General features: G+C 52.1%; 1 protein-coding gene across 2 annotated transcripts in view; it reads left to right on the plus strand.

Moving 5' to 3' along the window:
- ERGIC1 (endoplasmic reticulum-golgi intermediate compartment 1) overlaps positions 1-21,057 on the plus strand; it is a 114,224-nt gene that overhangs the window by 70,452 nt on the left and 22,715 nt on the right. For both annotated transcript variants that reach the window (XM_061393223.1, XM_061393222.1), the window contains exons 4-6: positions 1,722-1,816; positions 5,993-6,117; positions 18,290-18,394. In XM_061393223.1, the coding sequence (XP_061249207.1) occupies positions 1,722-1,816; positions 5,993-6,117; positions 18,290-18,394 (325 nt within the window). The remainder of the gene's footprint in view (positions 1-1,721; positions 1,817-5,992; positions 6,118-18,289; positions 18,395-21,057) is intronic.

Below are 21,057 nucleotides of genomic sequence, written 5' to 3' on the forward strand. Positions count from 1 at the left end.
CATAGCTTTGACCATGTGGGCTTTTGTTGGCAAATTGGCTTTTTAATACGCTGTCTAGGTTGTCATAGCTTTTCTTCCAGGGAGCAAATGTCATAAATGAAGGCAGGGACCTTGTCTATCCAATTCCTCACTCTCTCAGTACATGTTCAAAAAGTATCGGTTGAAGGATTTTCCTTAAGGGTTCAGTGGCTAAGACTTCATGCTTCCAATGCAGGGCACCCAGGTTCAACCCCTGGTCAGGGCACTAGATCCCACATCCCGCAACTAAGATTTCTCATGCCACAGATAAAGATCCCACATGCTGCAGCAAAGATCAGATATCCCAAGTGCTGCACCTAGGGCCTGGCACAGCCAAATCAACAAGTAAATATTTGTTAATAAAAGAACAGCTGGTGATCAAATAGGTCAGCGCACACTGAACACTTAGCATCTTGCCAGCAGGTCCCAATGTGGTACTGTTGTCCCCGACAGCAAGGTGGCCTAGCTGTCCATGGAGCTACCTGCCCCACACTGCCTCCCCGCCCACCCAGAGATTCAGGTCCCTGTCCCCGAAAGCAGCAAGTATGTTACCTTACAAAGGTAAAAGGAACTTTACAGATGTGATTATGTCAAGGGTCTGGAGATGGGAGATGATCTTGGGTTATCGGGTGGATGGAATCACGAGAGTCCTCACAAGAGGGACAGAGGAGATCAGAGAGAAGAGCACCCCTGTGGCTGGCATGGAAGGTAGAGGAAGGAGCCAGGAGCCGAGGCCTCTGGAAGCTGGAAACGGGTTCTCCCTGGAAGGAGTACAGCCCCACAGCCCCATCTCAGACTTCTGACCTCCAAAAGTAGAAGAGAATAAATGTGTGTTGTTTTAACCCATTAGGTTTGTGATAGTTTGTAACAGCAGACACAGGAGAGGGGTCTATGTGCTAGTCATGTCTTGGACGTGATGCCTGGCCCAGGGCCTTGTGAGAGCTGGGGAGAGGATGGGCACCCAGAGACTGCCCCACTTGAGGGAGTCAGGGGAGCTCGAGGAGGAGGGAGTCTGGACCTGTGTGCCTGTCGGTGTCAGGCCCTGATCCCTAATATGGTCTGATTTCACATTTAAGTTTTCAGGACACCCCATGAACAGTGGGTGGGGTACCCCCGTTTAATCGATGGGTTCACAGAGGTGAAGTTATCTACCTGAGTTCCATAAAGAAGTGGCAGGATCACAAGTGGAAAATGAGTCGTCTGACTCTGAAAACCATGCTCTTTCCACCATCCTGTCCAGTCCCCCTCCCCTCCTTCTGAGTGGTGAGGCCCGAATTTGGAGAATGCCATGGAGATGGGTTGTAATTCCCAAGGTGGTTCTCTCGGCAAATAATCCACCTGCAATGCAGGAGACTGCCTGCAGCACAGGAGACCCGGGTTTGGTCCCTGGGTCAGGAAAATCCCCTGGAGAAGGAAACGGCAATCCACTCCACTATTCTTGTCTGGAAAACCCCATGGACAGAGGAGCCTGGTGGGCTCTGATCCATGGGGTCACAAGAGTTGGACACGACTTTGCAACTAAGCCACAACCACATATGGAGATGGGAGCCCGGCTCCCCTGTGCCCGGGCAGGCCCAGGCTTCCCCCAGCTGGGAGTCCAGGTTATCAGAGCCATGGTCACCAAGTGAAGTGTCCCTGGCTGTCCCCTGCAGCCAGGATGGGTCCCCCCGTCTCATCAAGGCTCCCGTACTTGTCTCCCGCAGCGTGAACGAGCTGTACGTCGATGACCCGGACAAGGACAGCGGGGGCAAGATTGACGTCAGCCTGAACATCAGTCTCCCCAATTTGCACTGCGAATGTGAGTATTCCCAGCACCCTTCTGCTTCTCAAGACACCACCTGTAGACAGTGCCGTGTGTGCAGAAGTGGTGAGATAAGTCAGGACATTAGGTGGATGGCAAGCTGCGAATAAGGAGCAGCAGGAATCTCTCCCTGCCTACTTTTCGTGGGGAGGATGTCGTGCACGGGGGAATTAAAAAACTATATCTAAGAAACTGCCAACACTTTACCTCTAGAGAGTAGCCAGGTTGAGGTAGGGGTAGGGTGTTTCTGAGGTCAAGTTCCCAAGAAGCAAAGCCTAGATGTTTCGTAAGTGATTGAGTGAGAGAGGGCTCCCAGGAGGAGCCTGTAAGGGCATGAGGGAGGCGAGACGACAGGCAGAGGTGTGTGTTCAGCGGACGTCTGATGGCAGCCTGATCCCACGGGGAGCTGTGGTGTGTGAATGACGTCGTGGTTTGTCCCTCCTGGCAGCAAGGGGGCTGGCCTGTTGTTATCCATGGTCTTGGCTGACGGCTACAGAGTAGTGTGTGGGGAGGGCCGGAGGCCACGTAACCTCCCAGGCAATCCCAGGCATGGAGACCTCCAGCTACCCAGGAGGAGTCACCTGGAACAGGGTGAGCGCAGAGTTATTAGCCATGGGAAAATCCCCTTTTACTGTGCACTCCTTTATGTGTCTGTGGTGGGTGGGGGGCACTTTTCTGGCTTTTGTTTGTTTCTTTAGTATATGTGCTGCCAAAGTGAGCACTTTAAAAAAAAATTTGTTTCAAAACCAAGAGAATGAATTACCTGTATAAAACAAAGCTCTTTGGGATTCTGGTTTAGGGATCAGATTCTAGCTCCTTTGCTTACTGAAACCGTGTGGCCCTGGCTAAGATGACCCCTCCCGGCCTCATTTCGTCAACTGTAAAACAGGCAGAGTGCTATCTCTTTTAAAAAATCTATATTATGTATTTATGGCTGTGCTGGATCTTCACTGCAGCGCTCGGGCTCCGTCTGCTTGTGGCCAGCGGGGCTTCTTTCTAGCTGCGGTGCACAGGCTTCTTACTGCAGTGGCTTCTCCCGTTTTAGAGCACAGGCTCTAGGCGCACAGGCTCAGGAGTTGAGGCGCCCGGGCTCTGAGGCTCTTAGGCGCACAGGCTCAGGAGTTGAGGCGCCCAGGCTCTGAAGCTCAGGCTCAGTAGTTGAGGCGCCCGGGCTCTGAAGCTCAGGCTCAGGAGTTGAGGCGCACGGGCTCTGAAGCTCAGGCTCAGGAGTTGAGGCGCACGGGCTTTAACTGTCCCTCGGCGCGTGGGATCCTCCCAGACCAGGGGCTGAACCCGCGTCCCCTGCGTTGGCAGGCAGATTCTTTACCACTCGCCCCCAGGGAAGCCCAGCGTGGTGCTGTCTCCGGCTTGTTGTTGGAGGCTCTGAGGAACTGGTTCCTAGATCTGTTCATGAGCAGGCTGGGTTCCCAGCTGCCCCTCTGCCCAGCCTGGCGCTGACCCTGTGCAGACCCTCCTTCTCCTCCCACTCCCTCCCTTCCTCCTGAAGGGTAGACCGTTGGGTGGGTCTGAGATAGGGAGAGATTCAACCCTGTTATTGCTTTTGGTGAGAATTACATCACAGTGTTGAATCCACAGTGGGCCCCGAGCCAGGGAACCTGTTGAAATGGGTTGGTTTTATTTTTATTTTTTCTCTTTCTCTTAGAAAAATACTTGGTCTGGCAGCTTCTCATTCGGGAGTTGGCCACGTCTCTGGAACAAGGAAATTCTTAGGCCGAGGACTGGGACCAGCAGGGCAGGGGTGGGAGGAGAGGTGGTTCTAGGCTTGGTTCCAGCCCAGGAGGGGCTGAGTGACCTCAAGCTGCTGGTTGAGCTGACCCACGGGGCCCTCCCCACCCCGCCAGAGCCCCACACTCAGACTTTCCTTTAAGGAACGTCAGATTTGTGTTATAGAAAAAAAAAATGCACGCTCATCATTGTACCTTTGGAAAATCTGGAGCAGCAGAGAGAGAAGAAATCGCTCATAATTCCACTCCCGATGACATCAGTTGACATTTGACGCCGCTCCATCCTGCTGGCCTTCCGTCCCTGAGCTTCTAAACATGGCTGAGATCATGCTGCCTGTGCAATCTCATATCCTGCTTTCAGAAATAATATTTTTCTGTTACACAACTAATAACAGGGATACTTTTTTAAAAAAAGGTAATGAGTTCAAAATACAGAAGTAACATTAAAAAAAAGTAAAAGAAGTAAGTTCATCCCACAAGCCAGCCACCTGGAGGAATCCTCTGTCAGCAGCTGGGACCCCTCCTCCCACCCCTGTGTGTCTGTCTGTCTGTCTGCAGACATAGGTCATGTTTGGTGGTGGTGGTTTTTTTTTTTTTTTAACATAATTGGGACCAGACTACAGGGGACCTTTCTGAGATTTCTTGTTTTTTCCGTTTGTATCTTGGGGCTCTTCTTATATTACTCATGATATTGGTAAAATAATAAGCACAGCTGCTGTTGATTCAGCCCTTACTTGGGGCCAGGCCGTGTCCCGAATCCCTTGGTTGTGTGAGTGCACTAAGATGAGGTGTTCTCGCAGAGAGGCCAGAGTCTGGATCCAGACTCTGTGGGTTTCTAAGTGCCATTGTTTGTTAGCTGTGAGATCTCAGGCGAGTTACTTAACCTCTCTGTGCCTCAGTGTCCCCCAGTGTAGGGTGGGTCTGATGATAATATCTTCCCCACAGGGGTGTTCAGAGGGTGTCTTTTCATGGAAAAGGCACTTGGAAGAGGGTCTAGCCCATAGTCAGTTCTGTTTTAACTAGGATAGAGCAAGCAACGGAAGCACAGAGAGGTTAGCTAACTTGCTCAAGGTGCCGTGGCCAGTAGGGGCAGAGCCAGGAACCCCAGACAGGACAGGACACCCCCAGAGCTCAGGCTGCCTCTCCCCACATATGGATTGAGCTTTTCTCTCGCACCCTCTGCACAGTGTCCTAGAGGGGGCTGTGCCATTGACCAGTCCCCCGTTGGTGGGCAGTTGGGTTGCTTCCCATCGTCATGATTTCCAACCAGGTTGGCCGGAGCCTTGCAACACGTCTCAATGCCTGTGTGTCTGGGGAATGAGCTCCCTAGGGGTGGAACTGCTGAATCAAATGGAGACCTGCTTGTGTTTCCTTTAATCTGAACATTACGACATCAGCATTTCCCACATACTACAGACCCGGGAGCATCATTTTTAATAGTGCGTCGCACTCCCTTCTATGGATGAGCCCTCTTGTCCTTCCGTCCCCCACTGAGGAATGCAGGGTTCTTCCCATTTTTCCTTTTTATAGTCGTCAGCTCACTGAAAATTGCTTCCAGCAGCTCTTTCTCTGTATCACAACCTGCTTTCTTAGCTTTCCTCTCAAGGCGATCTCTGCATCTCCATAGTTTACACGGATCCTGCGCTTGCCACTTAGACCATCTCAGGGAATACAGTTGGCCTGAGCCTGCCCATTTTGCAGATTGGGAAGCTGAGTCATAGTAGGTGATGGAGAGTCACGTTGGAGCCAGGACCAGGACTCCAGGCCCCAGATCTCCCCTTTAACCTGGGAACTCAGAAAAGTGCCCATTCTCCTAGAGGGCAGGAACAGGCACTGGGTAAAGGAAGGTGTGAGTTGTGAATGAATGACTGCCTGACCCTGAATGATGCCCAGGGAACGCAGAGACTGTCTGAGACTTAGTAAGTGCTGACGTCCATTAGGTACTTGCCACCTACTGAGCACTAGGCCCCATTGTAAGCATTTTTAACACATACTAATTATCTGATCCTTGTGATTCTCCAAGGAAGCCTTAATTATTATCCCTCCCTCCCCCACTCCCCATTCACAGGGAAGGAAACCAAGACATGAGAGGTGAAGTGCCTTAGCCAAGGTTGCAAGCTGGGAAAAGGCCAGACCAGGATTAAGACACCTTCTAAGCCTGGCCCTCCGCCGCCCCCCTGCAGCCTCGAAGCTAGCAGAGTCCTCACCCCTGCACCCCCTGACTCTCTCACTTGCGGTGGTCGTGGCGGGGGACAGGAACGCTGTGTGCCGCCTCTCTCTGGCTCCAGCCGTCCCTGTCTCCTCCTCTCTGTGGCTCTAGACTGTGAGCTCCTGGATGGCTGGGGGCCCTGCCTGGCCATCTAGTGGATGCATGAGGGGTCCCTGTTTCTCTGGGTGTTCATGACTCTTTTCTCCTTGCCCCCTGCAGTGGTCGGGCTTGACATCCAGGATGAGATGGGCAGGCATGAAGTGGGGCACATCGACAACTCGATGAAGATCCCTCTGAACAACGGGGTGGGTTGCCGCTTCGAGGGGCAGTTCAGCATCAACAAGGTAGGAGACCCTGCCTGGTCCCCTCTCGCCTGTTCCCCATCCCACCATCCCCTTCCTCCCTGGAAACTGGATGGTGGAGCTGTGCACCCCCTCGCCCTCCCTCCCCAGGCCCCTGGCAAGCTCAGGACCAGCATCAAGGTACCTGGCAGTTCTTGCTGAGAATCTTGAGTGGGGGTTTCAGGCTCCCTGAGGTTTGGAACCCCACCTGGCTGGTTGAGGAAGGAGCTACTCTTCTCCCCAGCGTGAAAGGAGTGGGTGGTGAGAAGACGGTGGGATTGGCAGCCCTGAACCCGAGTGTGCCTCCTTGTCCTACCCTCTCTTGGCCAAGCAAAGGTCTCCAGGTCACTCGAGCCATCTTAACCTCAGTTTTTAAATCTTTGGGCTGAGGGTGTGATGATAATCATATGACCCCATTCACTCCACAAAGTCTTTGTGATGATTAAATGAGCTGTTACACATTCATTCATTCAAAACACTTTCATGGAGCACCTGCTGTGTTCCGGGGTGGGCTGTCGGCTCTGGGCAGTGCCTGGACTAGGTGGGCAGTGTTCCTGCACTGGTGGGGCTTCCGTTCTAGTGGAGGAGGGCAGACAGTGTGCAAACTAAAAAGCATTTCAGTGGGTGGTAAGTGCTGTGATGAGGGGTAAAGCAGGGGAGGCATGAGAGTGGATGGGTTTGAAAATACCTAGTCAGCTCCAAAGGGTCATTCAGGTATCGATGTTGTTCTGTCACTAAAACCGGGAGCTTCAGGTCCTAAGTTAAAGTTGTCAGCACGGTGCATTTGGGAAAGCCGGGGAACCCTGGAGGCGGCCAGCATTCTCCTGGGCTTTTTGTGTGTTATTGCAGTGGAGCAACAGCTGTGAGGTGGCAGCTTTTTACACACGAGGAAACAGACCCAGAGAGGTTAACTGTCTCAGCCAAGGTTGCACAGCTGTCTCCATGTCCCCCAGCTCTCCTTCCCAGTCCCAGACAGACTGAGCCACTGGCTTTTTTTTCCATTGTGCTGTGTCTTCATAGTGGCACACGGACTTCTCTAGTTGTGTAGGCTCTCTAGTTGCACGGGCCTGCAGAGGCTCCAGAGTGCAGTGGCTCAGCAGTTACACTGCATTGGCTTAGTTGCCCCGAAGCACGTGGGATCTCAGTTTCCCGACCAGGGATCAAAGCCAAGTCCCCGGCCTTGGAAAGTGGGTTCTTAACCACTGTACCACCAGGGAAGTTGTTGAGCCCCTGGTTTCTGCCTGCCCTCCTGCAGCCTCTGCTCAGATGCCCTTCTTCCTGCCATCTCAATTAGAGGTTGCAAACTCACTGACCACACCCAGCCCCAAAACAAGTTACATTTGCCCTGTAACAGCGTTCGGATCCATCAGAGCCAATATCAAAGACTGGGCGTCCAGATCTCTGGCTTTTATTTTTTTAATAAAGTTTTTATTATTAAAAAATTTCAAATATAGAAAAGGAGAAGGAAACTATAACCCCCATACACACATTCCCATCACCCTGCTTTGAGAACTGTCAACATCTGGACAATCTTGTTTTGTCCATGCCTCCTCCACTCTCCAACTCACTCACTCTAGATTATTTAATATAGACATTCATTATATCATTATATCTGTAAATAATTCAGTATTTATATAAATACTTCAGTGTGACTAAAACCAAGTATTCTTTTTAGCATAGTCCCAATGCCATCATTACGCCTAAAAAATAATCTCTTATTATCATCAAACATCCACTTGGTGTCCAAATTCCTCCAATTTTCTAAAAAAATGTATTTTTCTGTTATATGTTCAAAACAATAATGACAAGGTTCACATATTGCCTTGTGTTTGGTTTGGTTAATGTTTCTTAAATCTTTCTAATCTGTACTCTGTATATATGTATGTCTTTACATTTACCTTTTTTCCAGCTTTATTGAGGTATAATTAACAAAGTTAAATTGTATATATTTAAGTGTACAGCATGATGTTTTCATTTAGTCCAGTTGTTTTTAAACATGGCTGCTCATTAGAAATGCTTCTGGAGCTTTGGAGAAGAATAGCAATACCTGGGCATTTGTGTTTTTAAAAAAATGTCAAAGTAATCCTGTTATGCATCTGGATTTTAAAAAGTAGACTCAGATTTTTCTATTAAATGGTAGTTTTAATCATAAAGAATTCTCTTATTTTCTGTTGACCAATCATGATACAAATGGTATTAAGTGAATGATAGTTACATAATCACAATAGTAAAAGATGTTTATCGGTTTTCACAATCAATACCAAGACAAAAAACAAAAGATAATTATGATTGCAAGACATAATGGGATCATGATTAACCTAACAATATAAAATCATTACATACAGCTGGGAGGTTAAGTAGAGTGAAGTGGCAAGTGGCGGTGCATACGTGAACACGTTCTCATCCACTCAGCCAGTCTGTGATTTTGGTTGGTACACTAAATCCATTTACAGTTAAGGTAATTATCGATACGTATGATTCTATTATCATTTTCTTAATTGTTTTGGGTTTATTTTGTGTAGGTCTTTTTCTTCTCTTGTGTTTCCTGCCTAGAGGAGTTCCTTTAGTATTTGTTGTAAAGCTATTTTTTTGGTGCTGAATTCTCTTAACTTTTGCTTGTCTGAAAAGTTTTTGATTTCTCATCAAATCTGAACAAGAGTCTTGTTGGGTAGAGTATTCGTGGTTGTAGGTTCTTCCCTTTCTTCACTTTAAATATACCATGCTCTTCCCTTCTGGCTTGTTGGGTTTCTGTTGAGAAATCAACTGATAACCTGATGGGAGTTCCCTTGTATGTTATTTGTCGTTTTTCACTTGTTGCTTTTAATATTTTGTCTTTGTCTCTAGTTTTCATCATTTTTGATTACTGTGTGTCTCTGTGTGTTCCTCCTTCGGTGTATCCTGCCCGAAACTCTCTGCTTCCTGGACTTGGTTTGCTATTTGCTTTCCCATGTTAGGGAAGTTTTCAGCTGTTATTTCTTCATATATTTTCTCAGGTCCTTTCTCTGTTTCTTCTCCTTCCAGGATTCCTATAACGCAAATGTTGGTGCATTTAATGTTGTTCCAGAGGTCTCCTTGGCTGTCCTCATTTTTTTTTTTTTTTCCATTCTTTTTTATATATTCTGTTCTGGGGCAGTGGTTTCCACCTTTCTGTTCTCCAGGTCACTTATCCGTTTTTGTGCCTCAGTTATTCTGCTATCGATTCCTTCCAGTATATTGTTAATCTCTGTTTGTTTGTTCTTTAGTTCTTCTAGGTCTTTGGTAAACATTTCTTGCATCTTCTTAATCTTTGCCTCTATTCTTTTTTCAAAATCCTGGATTATCTTCACTATCATTATTCTGAATTCTTTTTCTGGAAGGTTGCATATCTTTACTTCATTTGGTTGTTTTTCTGGGGCTTTATTTTATCCCTTCATTTGGTACAAAACCCTTTGCTTTTTCATCCTGGTTTACTTTCTGTCATGTGGTTTTGTTTCTAGCCTCTGCGGGATTGTGGTTCTTGCTTCTTCTGTCTGCCCTCTGTTAGATGAGGCTAACAGGCTTGTATAAGCTTTTTGATGGGAGGAACTGGTGGTGAGAAAAACTAGGTCTTGTTCTGGTGGGCAGGGCCATGCTCAGTAAAACTTTAATTCAGTTGTCTGCTGATGGGTGAGTTGCTCTCCCTTCCTGGTGGTTGGCCTGAGGCACAGGCTCTATGGTAGGGTTAATGGCAACCTCCAAGAGGATCTACGCCAAGCGACCCCTTCCAGGACTGCTGCTGCCTGTGCCCTTGTCCCCTCGGCGAGCCATTGCCAACACACATCTCCACAGGAGACCCTCCAAAATTAGGGGGTGGGTCTGGCTCAGTCTCCTGTGAGGTCACTGCTCCTTTACCCCGAGTCTCGGTGCACAGAAGATTTTGTCTGCTCTCTAAGACTGGAGTCTGTTTTCCCCAGTCCTGTGGAAATCCTGTAATCAAATCCCACTGGCCTTCAGAGTTAAACTCCCTGGGGATTCCCAGTCCCTTTGCAGATTCCCAGATTGGGAACCCTGACATGAGACTCAGAACCTTCACAACAGTGTAGGAACCTCTTTGGTATTATTGTTCTCCAGATTCTGAGTCTCCTACCCATTTGGTTTTATTGTGATTGTACCCCTCCTCCCATCTTGTTGCGGCTGCTTCTTTGTCTTTGGACATGGGGTACCTATTTTTGGTGGGTTCTAGCACCCTCCTGTCAATGGTTGTTCAGATTTCTGGCTTTTAAAAGTCGCACTGAGCCTGAGTCTCATTGGAAACAACCACCTGGAGCTAAAGCCCCGCTTAGTGTGTCCCCTAGTGTGCCCCCCTTCATGTGCCTCCCTTCATGTGCCCCCCCTTGGTGTGCCCTGCTGAGTGTGTGCCCCCTTAGCATGCCCCCTTAGCGTGCCCCCCTTCATGTGCCCTCCTTGGTGTGCCCTCCTTGGTGTGCCCCCTTGGCGTGCCCTCCTTCCTGCAGTCCCGGCTGGATGACTGGGAGGCTCAGCTCAGATGCTGGGGATAATTGGACCTGTCTCTCTCTCCATGTGGTCTCTCCATGTGGATTTCTTGCATCACAGCTCAGGTCTCTTTAAATGCTAAAGCACAGACTATCACTTCTGCCACATTTTGTGGGTTAATGGGAGTTAGCTGCCAGCCCAGGTTCTGCAGTGGAAATACGGAAGGACTGGGAGAAATACTCAAGGGTGTGCGTGCTGGGAGGTGTGGCTCAGGGCTCCCTTTGTTGATCAGCTACCACACAGGGTCTTGGCTGTGCCCTGTGACTTGGATCTATGGTGCGTGTGTCGGGGCCCATTTGAAGGTTTTAAGCAGGAAAGCAGTGTAGTCGATTTATGCTTTAGAATTGCACTATCCAGTACAGTAGCCTACAGCTCCATTTAAATTAACTATTGTTAAATTGAGTAAAATTCAGTCCCCTGGTCTCCCTTGCCACATTGCAAGCGCTCCATAGCCACACGTGGCTAGTGGCTACCATATTAGTGCAGATATGAAACATTTCCATCATCAGGGAATGTTCTCCTGGACAGCAGACCTTTAGAAAGGTCACCTGGGCATCTACACGGAGGTAGACAGGAGGGGGCCAAGAGCAGAGGTCACAGGCGATGCTTGTGGCAGTGGTATTGGAGAGAAGGGTCCAGACCAGGGAGGTGGCATCAACAAGACTTACTGATCAATTGGTTGTGGGTGGTGAGGGCGAGAATGGAATCAAAGAAACCTCCTGGGCTTTTGTCTCGACAGCCAGGCGATCCCGTTTTCTATGTATGGAAGCATGGAAAAGCATGGATTCTGTGGGAGTGGGGGCTGGGACTCAGACCGTCAATTCTGGACACACGTCCTTTAGGATTCTCACTGGAGACGTTAAATTGGAAGTGGAGGGGGTGCTTCTGGAGCTCGTTGGAGAGCTCTGGGCTGGAGATGTAAATGTGGGAGTCATCTGTAAACAGATGATGGCTGTTGTAGGTCTATGTCAGCGCCCCTCAAAGTGGGGTCCCCAAGTTACAACAGCATGGATGGACCCAGATAGTTCTCATACCAAGGGAGGTAAGTCAGAAAGAGAAAGACAGGTACTGTATGATGTCGCTTATATGCAGAATCTAAAATATGACCCAAACTTATCTAAAAACAGAAGCAGGCTCACAGACAGCACAGACTTGTGCTTGCCAAGGGGGAGGGAGGGGTGGACGGGGAGTTTAGGGTTAGCAGTGAAAACTATTGCAGATAGAATGGATAAACAGCAAGGTCCTACTGGATAGCACAGGGAACTATATTCAGTATCCTGTGATTAAACCATAAGGGAAGAGGATATGAAAAAGAATGTATGTATGTATAATTGAGTCACTTTGCGATGCAGCAGAAATTAATACAACATTGTTAATCAACTATATGTCAACAAATAAATAAAGTGGGTCCCCCAGCAAGAGCAGAGCAACCCGGAACCTGTCAGGAATGCAGAGTCTCAGGCCCCACATCAGACCTACTGAATCTGTGTTGTAACAAGCCCTCCAGGGAGTCCTGATGCCACTCATGTTTGAGAATCGTTGGTCTAAGCTAGATCACCTAGGGAGAGGTGTAGAGTGTTCTAAACCTGGGGTCCACAGACGTCCCAGGAATGCAGATCAAATTTGAGGAGTCTGTGAACCTGGATGGAAGAAAAAAAATGACATGTTTACTTTTATAAGTGCTAAACTCCGATTCAGCACTCTCTTCTATGCTGAACGTAGGCAATAAGCCATAGTAGCATTAGCAGCACCCATGACCTGGTCACCAATAGAAATTACTATGCATATATCACATTAAAATTGTCACAGATCATTTTGAGATGCTGTTTACACTCATCACAGTTTTGAAATTACAGTCATTAGTTGGCCTGCGACCAGGTCTTGTTGTTTGCTGCATTAATAAAGAGGCATGTGCAAATGTTTGATCTATTTTTGTTACTGTTTAAAATATTATTTCTTTACTCTATGATTCTATATGTTTTATGCATTTGAAACACTTGAAGCAATTAAAATGTATATGTTGGCAGACTGACGAAGGGTTCATGGCACCAAAAATATAAAGATGCAGTTTGAGGACCGACTTCTGGTGCCCACCAGCGTTTAGAAGTGGGCAGGAAAGGCAGAAGGAGCGGCCAGATAGGCAGGAGGAAACCAGGGCTGAGTGGGCCCTGAAGTCTGAAAGAGAACATCAGCAAAGAGGGGGGCTGGTACTCCAGGGATGGGGTGGACACTGACCCATGTGCTGCAGGGAGAGCCCCCCGTGAGAGAGGACAGGACCACTGACCCACATGCTGCAGGGAAAGTCCCCACACGAGAGAGAACAGGACCACTGACCCACGTGCTGCAGGGAGAGCCCCTGCGTGAGAGAGAACAGGACCACTGACCCACGTGCTGCAGGGAGAGCCCCCGCACGAGAGAGAACAGGACCACTGACCCACGTGCTGCAGGGAGAGCCCCCGCACGAGAGAGAACAGGACCACTGACCCACGTGCTGCAGGGAGAGCGCCCCGCGCGAGAGAGAACACGACCACTGCACAGCAGGGTTCTTGGGATGCTGGCTGCAGTGGAGGACAGGCCTCGGAGATGAGGGAAGGCCAGTGTGCGCACAGCGCAGGGAGGTGGGTGCATGAGTGGCGGGCCAGGCCTTTGTTCCGCCTCCAGCGCCCTCTCTCTGGCCCCCTCTTTGCCTGGAGAGCTGCCGCTCCCTCACAGGTCTTGACACGGGTCCCTCGGGGCACCCTCCCTCCCCTTCCTCCACCATCATGGTCTGTATGTCGCTCCAGTCCTTTTCCCATTCTAACTCCTTTGGACCATTGCTTCCCCTTCCACCCGCTCATTTGTTCACGCATCCTACTCTCCAGTGCCTGCTGTGTGCCTGGCTCCACGTTCGGCACTGGGATGTGGTGCCAAGAGAAGTGAGTAAGGCCCCTGCTCTTGGTGGCACTCACGGTCTGTTACGGGGTGACAGGTAAACCCTCAAGCCAGTGTATAATTTAATGAAGCAGCTGGGGAGAGAATGGAGTGAGTGTTACAGTGGAGGAGACCCACTGAGACAGAGAAGGCCTATCTGTGGGGTGGAAAGATGGTTGGAGATGAACGAACAGCCCACACACACCTCCTTCTTGTGGGGTCTCCCTGGCGAGGGGTGTGATCACGTGGGCTAAGCAGATATGGACACCCCAGACGGTGAGCAGGAGGCACCCGTGAGAGACAGGAGGACCACCTGGGAAACAGCCCAGCGCCACACCCTCCCTGGCATGGCAGCCATGCCAAGGCTACAGGCGGCTCCCCGCAGCAGGCTCTGATGGGTCTCCTGCTGGGTCTGGCTGAACGAGAACTTGCTCTTTGGGGTCAGACAAAGAGCTTGAGAATCCTAGCAACGATGTTCACTGGTTAAAAGCCTAAGCAATTTTAGCCTCTCTGAGCCTCAATTTCCTCATCTATAAGATGGGGATAGTGATACTGCCCTCACAACTTGTGAGATGTGAACAAATTAAAATCTGTAAAGTGCGTGTCGCAGTGGGGACAGGACAAGTCTCTGTACCCTTCCCCAGCTGGCCTTATCTCCTGTCAGTGGGGTATCTATGATCTCACCAGCTGGCACTTGCTAGCACTCCGGTGCAAGTGTGCTCACGAAGTGTGCAGGGATGATGTCCAAGAAGCGGGCTTTCTCTGGTCAAGGAGGGCTGGGATTCTAGAACAGGGTCACACCAGCCCTCACCTCCTGGTGGCCGCTTATTGGGTTCTCACCTGGCCCTTCCCCACTGTTAGCTTATTTAGTTCTTGCAGCAGGGCGTCGGAAACAGGCGCAGGGTATTACGTGACCTGCTAAAGGGCCAGGAGCCAGGATCTGGAGCCAGGCCACCCGACAGCCAGGGAGCTCCCTGCTGTGTCCCTGCACCCCTGCTCGCCATGGCTTCCAGCCGGCATCTCGGTCACAACTCAGGCCAGCCTCCTGTGCAGGGTTAAGGGTTATTGCCTCCCTGGAGCACCCCGTCAGGGGGTGCTTTGATAGGAAAGGCAGCTGCGATGACGGTGAGGTCTGCAGCCCCCCACCCCCCCTATCTCCCAGCAACAGGTTCACACTTGCCCTGTGACCCCCTTATCCATTCATCAGGAGGTCAGCCTGATCCCAGAGTGCGCGTGTTTTAAGCAGCCCCCAGCTGCGTGGACTCCTTGCTTAATCACCCAGTCCCCCAGGAGGAGGACAGGATGGCCAACCCAGCTCCGTCTATATGATTTTGAATGCCCATCAGAGACACTGACGTCGGTTCCTAAGTCACAGCTCTAAAAGTGTCGTCTCTGCTTTCTTCAGCCCAGCGTGTGTTGGCATGAGTCACCCACCTGTGATGGATTCCGTGCCGAGGGGGAGTGGGTCACTGAGTCACACCCGCGGGGCAGCCGCGGGTGGCAGATGCGTGGAGCCAGCCTCCTTGACTCACTTGACTCTGGCCGCGTGAGGCCCAGGCTCCAAGCCCAGTTCCGAACCCTGCCCACGGCCTTGTCCACAGGGGGCCCCGTGTCACTGCCTAGAAAAACTCAGAAGGATGCACACCGGATGCTGTCAGCTTCTTACTTCTGGGGGCAGCAGGCAGTGGGACTTTAGTTCTAATTTCATCACGTGACATTTTCCATAGTGAAAAATATATTTCCTGGTGGCTCAGACAGTAAAGAATCTGCCTGCGATGCAGGAGACCCGGGTTCGATCCCTGGGTTGGGGAGCTCCCCTGGAGAAGGAAATGCCTATGCACTCTAGTATTCTCGCCTGTAGAATTCCATGAACAGAGGAGCACGGCAGGCTACCATCCATAGAGTCGCAGAGAGTTGGACACGACTGAGCGACTTTCACTTTCACATGTAAATATTGTTCATTTAACTAACAATGAAGGTTAACTTACTTTTAGAATGCAGTAGGATCTCCACCCTGCACAAGTACATTTTTTCCCTCTTCCAGAAGGGTTGTTCTCTCTCTCGGCTCGAATGTGTTTGTGCCATGATGCCAACCCAGTAACACCTGCCGTCAGATTTGTATTCCTCATCTCATTTAACCCTCCCACAACCCTTTGTGGTTATTATTCCCATTTTCCTGATGGGGAAACCGAGGCACAGGGTGGTGGGTACTGACCTTGCCCAGGGGCCTCCAGCTAGGAAGTGAGGCCAGACCAGAACCTGTGTGTGGCCCTCGGCTGCTGCCCTACCATTGGGGCCCTGAAGTGGGCAGCGCTGTCCTGCCAGGGAGATCTTGCCGAGCTGTTGTTCCTGTCCCCCCCCCGCAGCCAGGCCCAGCAGGTTGCCCCCTTCTCCGAGCAGCCCAGGGCACACTTGACTGTGACTCACTGAGGCCAGGCTGTTGGCCTGGTACCTCTCCCGTCAGTCCAAAGCTCAGGTCCCAGTGAAGACAGGAATATTGCTGCAGGAAGCCCACAGCTTTATGCTGGAAACAGGCGTGCTTATCAAATAAGCAGACTTTGATGGACTGGTAGGCTGGTGGATGCTAAGCCATAAGCCATATTCCTTCTTCCAGTACAGCTTTTTAAGGTTTTCTTGAGCTGGAATGAACTAAAGCCTAAGTTTTTCAGTGTGGCGTTCGGGGCCTTTGCTAAGCAGTCCCCCACCCCACCCCACCCCTGCCCTGTGTCTCTTTGTCTCCTGCCATAGCCACAGCCCCAGGTCTCTGTGGGTTCATTCATACCTGACTCTTCTTGTTCCTCACACATGCCACCGACCCAGCAGCTTCTGACCTCCATACCTGTTCACGCCAGTCCCTCTGCCCAAATGCCCTTCCCCCTTGTTCCTGACTCATCTTCAGAGCCTTAGCACAGGGTCTTCTTTCCCCTGAGAACACCCCCAGATGAGTTGGGGGCCGTCCATCATCACTCCCACAGTCTTTGCTTCCCTCTGGACCAGTGTGGTCAGGCAGCTACATTTTCTGTCCTGAGTCTGTGTCACAACAGGCCAAGGGCTCATCCAGGGCCAGGCTCTCATCTGGGTCATCTCCCTGAGCCTGGCACCTCCTGAAGGACTGGTACCTCCTGAAGGGCTTGCCTCCACACGGCATCAGCCCAGGGCTGCTGAGGTCAGTCGCCCCAGTTTTGACGTGTGACAATAGCAAGTTTCTTCACTGCTCTGAGCCTCGGTTTCCTTTTCTGTAAAACAGAAATTGTTCAGTCACTCAGTTGTGTCCGACTCTTTGTGACCCCAGGGACTGCAGCATGCCAGGCTTCCCTGTCCTTCACCATCTCCCAAAGTTTGCTCAAACTCATGTCCATTGAGTCGGCGATACCATCCAACCATTTCATCCTCTGTTGTCCCCTTCTCCTCCTGCCCTCAATGTCTCCCTGCATCAGGGTTTTTTCTAATGAGTTGGTTCATTGCATCAGGTGGCCAAAGAATTGGAGCTTCAGCTTCAGCATCAGTCCTTCCAGTGAATATTCAGGAGTTACCGGGTGCCAAAGCCAAAAGTGCGATTTTAAGGATTAATGTCATTTATTCATTCTTTCATTCATTCAGTACATATTTATTAAGCACCTGCTCTGGGTCAGGGTCTGGGGAATACAGCATCAAGTCAGGCACAGACCCTACCAGTGGAGGGTTTCTGTTCTCGTGGGGGGACACAGATGAGAACAAGTTAGGGCAAGGTGGCACGTGATGCTGAGTGCTTTAGCAGCATCAGGGGCTTGGGGGATGGTGGAGGGGGGTTCCCGGAGCAGAGGCCAGAGGGCGAGCCATGTGGAAGAGGGTTCCAGCAGGGGGCGCAGCACAAAGGCCCAAGATGGTACCACACTGTTCCCGGGGCAGCAGGGAGGCCGGTGTGGCCAGAGGGAGGAAGCAGAGCAGGACGCGAGGATGTGGCTTCACCTTGAGAACAGAAGCCTTGGAGGGTCCTGAGCAGAGGCTTGCCGGGACCAAACTCAGGTTCAAAAGGTCCCCCCTGGGCACCTTTGGGGAAGGGCCCGGGGGAGTAAAGGGTGGCAGCTGGGAACCCAGCAGGGACGCTGCCGCCACATCCAGTCCAGGAAGGTGGTGGAGGCTGGAGGGGTCAGATGCTGGGCATCTCGGGGGTGGAGCTGGCAGCATTTCCTGATGGGTGGGACGTCTGTTTGAGAGGAAGACAGGGCCAGGACGACACCACAGGCAGTGGTCTGAGCAGCGGTGGGGAGGGAGGCCCCAGGAGGCTCCGTGGCGGCCTCTCTGGTACCGCTCGCTTGAGCAGATGGTCATCCTGCAGTACCGCTCACAGGCTGTGCTCTGCAGGGTCTCAGCACCAGAGGGGAAAGGGGGCCCTGTGGTCTCAGCTTCAACGGCCCCAGTCTGCGGTGATGCGGTAGACGGGCTAGTGATGGTGTTTGGGGTGTGAGGACGCTTCCTGAGTCTGCACGGCTACCCGCCATGCAGGGAACAGCCAGGGATTGATGATGGGCGGCTGCCTCTCTGAGCCTCGGTCCTTCACCAGGCGCCCAGCTGGGCCCTTCACATGCCTCCTCCACCCACAGCCTGGCAGCCCCCTCCAGTGGGTACTGTTAAAACCCCCTTTCCACAGACGAGGAGTCTGAGGCTAAGAGAGAGCCATGTCCCACGGCTGGGAAATGGCCAAGCTCAGCCCAGGTGAGGCCCGGCACCCCGCCCGCTGGGGCTGCCCCTGAGCTCTCCATCTCTCCCCCAGGTCCCGGGCAACTTCCACGTGTCCACACACAGTGCCACAGCCCAGCCGCAGAACCCGGACATGACCCACGTCATCCACAAGCTCTCCTTTGGGGACACGCTGCAGGTGAGCAGGCCATAGCTGGTGTGGGTGCAGGAGGGCATCACCGCCTCTTCCGTCCTGCTCGGGCACTGAGAGAGGCCCTCCAGAGGGATCACGCCCTTCAGGCCTCTGCTCCACCAAATGCCCCCCACCTTCCTTCTGAGCATGGCTGCCCTGTCCCCCACACTGCTCTCAGAGCCTCAGCTTGAGACTGGGGCCTGGGGAGGGGACTGACTTTCACGAGCAAGTCCTCAGTGCGGGCGCTCTCTCTGCGCCAGGCTGGCCTCGGGAGGGAGCAGGGGGCACTGCATCTGACAGTGGGAGCCGGGCCCGGAGGAGCCACTTGTCCGGGTCCCCCCAGCGGGTGTCGGCCTCGAGTCCGGGGCCCTGTCCACCGTGGTGTCGGTGCCCATGTCCATTCAGGAGGCGTGAAGGAAGTGTCCTGAGAGTCCTTGTGATTTTGATGGGAAGGGCCACATCCGGCCGGCCCAGCCTGACAGTTTCCTCCCCGGGATGGCGGACGCTGACTGCCTGGTCTCTGTTGGCCACAGGCAGCTCTGCTGCCGGCTCTCCTTCGCCCCCGGCACCGCAGTGCTGACGGGGAGGGCTGCTCTGCCCTGCGGGACAAGGGGGCATCGAGGCTCAGAACTGGACGTAACTGCTCCAGCAGCAGTGCTGATCTAGCTACCCCGGCTCCTTCCCCCAAGTCTGGCTTGATGGGAATCCCGTTTTGTGGGTGAGGTCGCTGCATTGGTCCCCTCCAGGCACGGTGATGTGTGCACGGGGCCCAGGTCAGCACACGAGCGCATGCACACACACCATTCATGCCCATGTGCACACACGTCTGCTCACATGAGCAGACATACTCATCAGACACACACTGAAAGGTGTGCCCTGACATACATGTGCTCGTACATACACCCTGAGCGCACACACTGAACACACACCACATAGGCACACACTTGGGTCTTACACAACACACACACTGGGGTGTACAAGCGTTCTTGTAGGCAACCCCCAAACCAGAGCAGTCATCCCTGGACACACACATATACTCACCATTCAGAGGTACACACACACATACACACACCACCCAGAGATATACACACACCACCCAGAGATACACACACCCCCTACCAGAGATACACACACACATATACACCACCCAGAGACACACACACCCCCTACCAGAGATACACACACACATATACACCACCCAGAGACACACACACCCACACCCCTGGACTGGAACGTCTTACACACGGATCCACAAGCACACGCATGCCCCCACTGCCTGCCTCACACGTTCGTGCCACACATGCTGAGGCTTACTGAATCTTGTGTGTGCTGAGCACCTTCCTTCATAAGCATGGTCCTCTTTTACCTTCTCAGCAGCCCCAGAGACACTAGATGTTGTCCCAGAGAGGGCACAGCCTGGTGCAGAGCCCAGCTCTCCCCAGGGGCCACACCGCCGGCCGCCTCCCATGCACTGTCTCACTTCTTCCCCTCCACGTTGCTCCTGCTTCTGTCTTGACACCTTTGCCCCACCACGTGATTGAGCACTGCCTTCTCAGGCTCTTTGGAAGCCCCAGAGGTTTTCCTCTTGGAGGTGAGGCTTTGGAACAGTGCGGGCGAGGTCTCTCTGGGCCAGACTCGCTGTCCACACACTCTGCAAAGCACAGCCTGTCCTAGGACTGTGGACCCTGCCTGAAGGTGAATTCACACAGGCTTCACACCCACAGCCTCCCATCTTTCTGTTCAAGGGACTGCTCTGCGATGGTTCCCCCACCTGCCTTTCAGGGTTCAGATCCTGGCTTCACCACTTACAAGTTGTGTGACCATGGACAAATTATTTATTCTTGCTAACCCTCAGTGATCTCATCTGTAAAATGGGAACAGTAATGGTACCTTCCTCATAGAATTGTAGTGAAGATAAAATAAATTCATGCAGGTGAAGCTCTTGAACAGCTGCCTGGCTCAGAGTGAAATGAGCAGTGGCCTCATTCTGCACCAGGCCCTGCAGGGTGAGATGCCGCCGGCGCGCAGGGACTTCCACAGCCGTGGGGGAGATAGACGTGGGGTGCTCACCATCCAGCGGGACAGGAGCTGACCAACTGCAGGCAGGCAGAGGGCCCGGGTCCCTCCATCTGTGGGCGCTAGGCAGCATCCCAGCTGCCTGTGCGACCCACCAGGTCAGCAGACCCTTGGCACGGCAGGGGAGCTGGGCACTGTGAGCCCTGGTGTGCACAGGGAGACTGAGATCGGAGTCATGGCCCAGGGTCACGCAGCTCCCTGGAGGCGCCCCCAGAGTCCAAACCCCATCTTGGCAACAGACCACACTCCCTCGTGGGCGCTGTTGACCCCTCAGCCTGCACCGCAGCCTGCACTTTCTCACTGGGGACCAGTGTTCAGATGAAGCCCGGTTGAACCATCACAAAAACCCCCTCAAGGATGCCGGGTGGCATTTATTTTTCCTGAGGAGGAAACAGGGTCAGAGAGGTTCAGTAATCTGCCCAGGGGTGCACAGCTTGAAAACTAGGTGTGTCTGGCCCCAGGCCTTCCTTGACTGTGCCTCAGAGAGTTATGGATTCATCAGACCCCCTCAAAATCTCTGCTCTGCTCCAAGCTTTGCCTGAGGCCCTGGGGTAACAGCAGTGGATTCTTGCCCTCAAGTGAAGAAGAGACTA

The sequence above is a fragment of the Bos javanicus genome, chromosome 20, assembly GCF_032452875.1.
Source record: "Bos javanicus breed banteng chromosome 20, ARS-OSU_banteng_1.0, whole genome shotgun sequence".
In the NCBI taxonomy this organism is placed as follows: domain Eukaryota; kingdom Metazoa; phylum Chordata; class Mammalia; order Artiodactyla; family Bovidae; genus Bos; species Bos javanicus.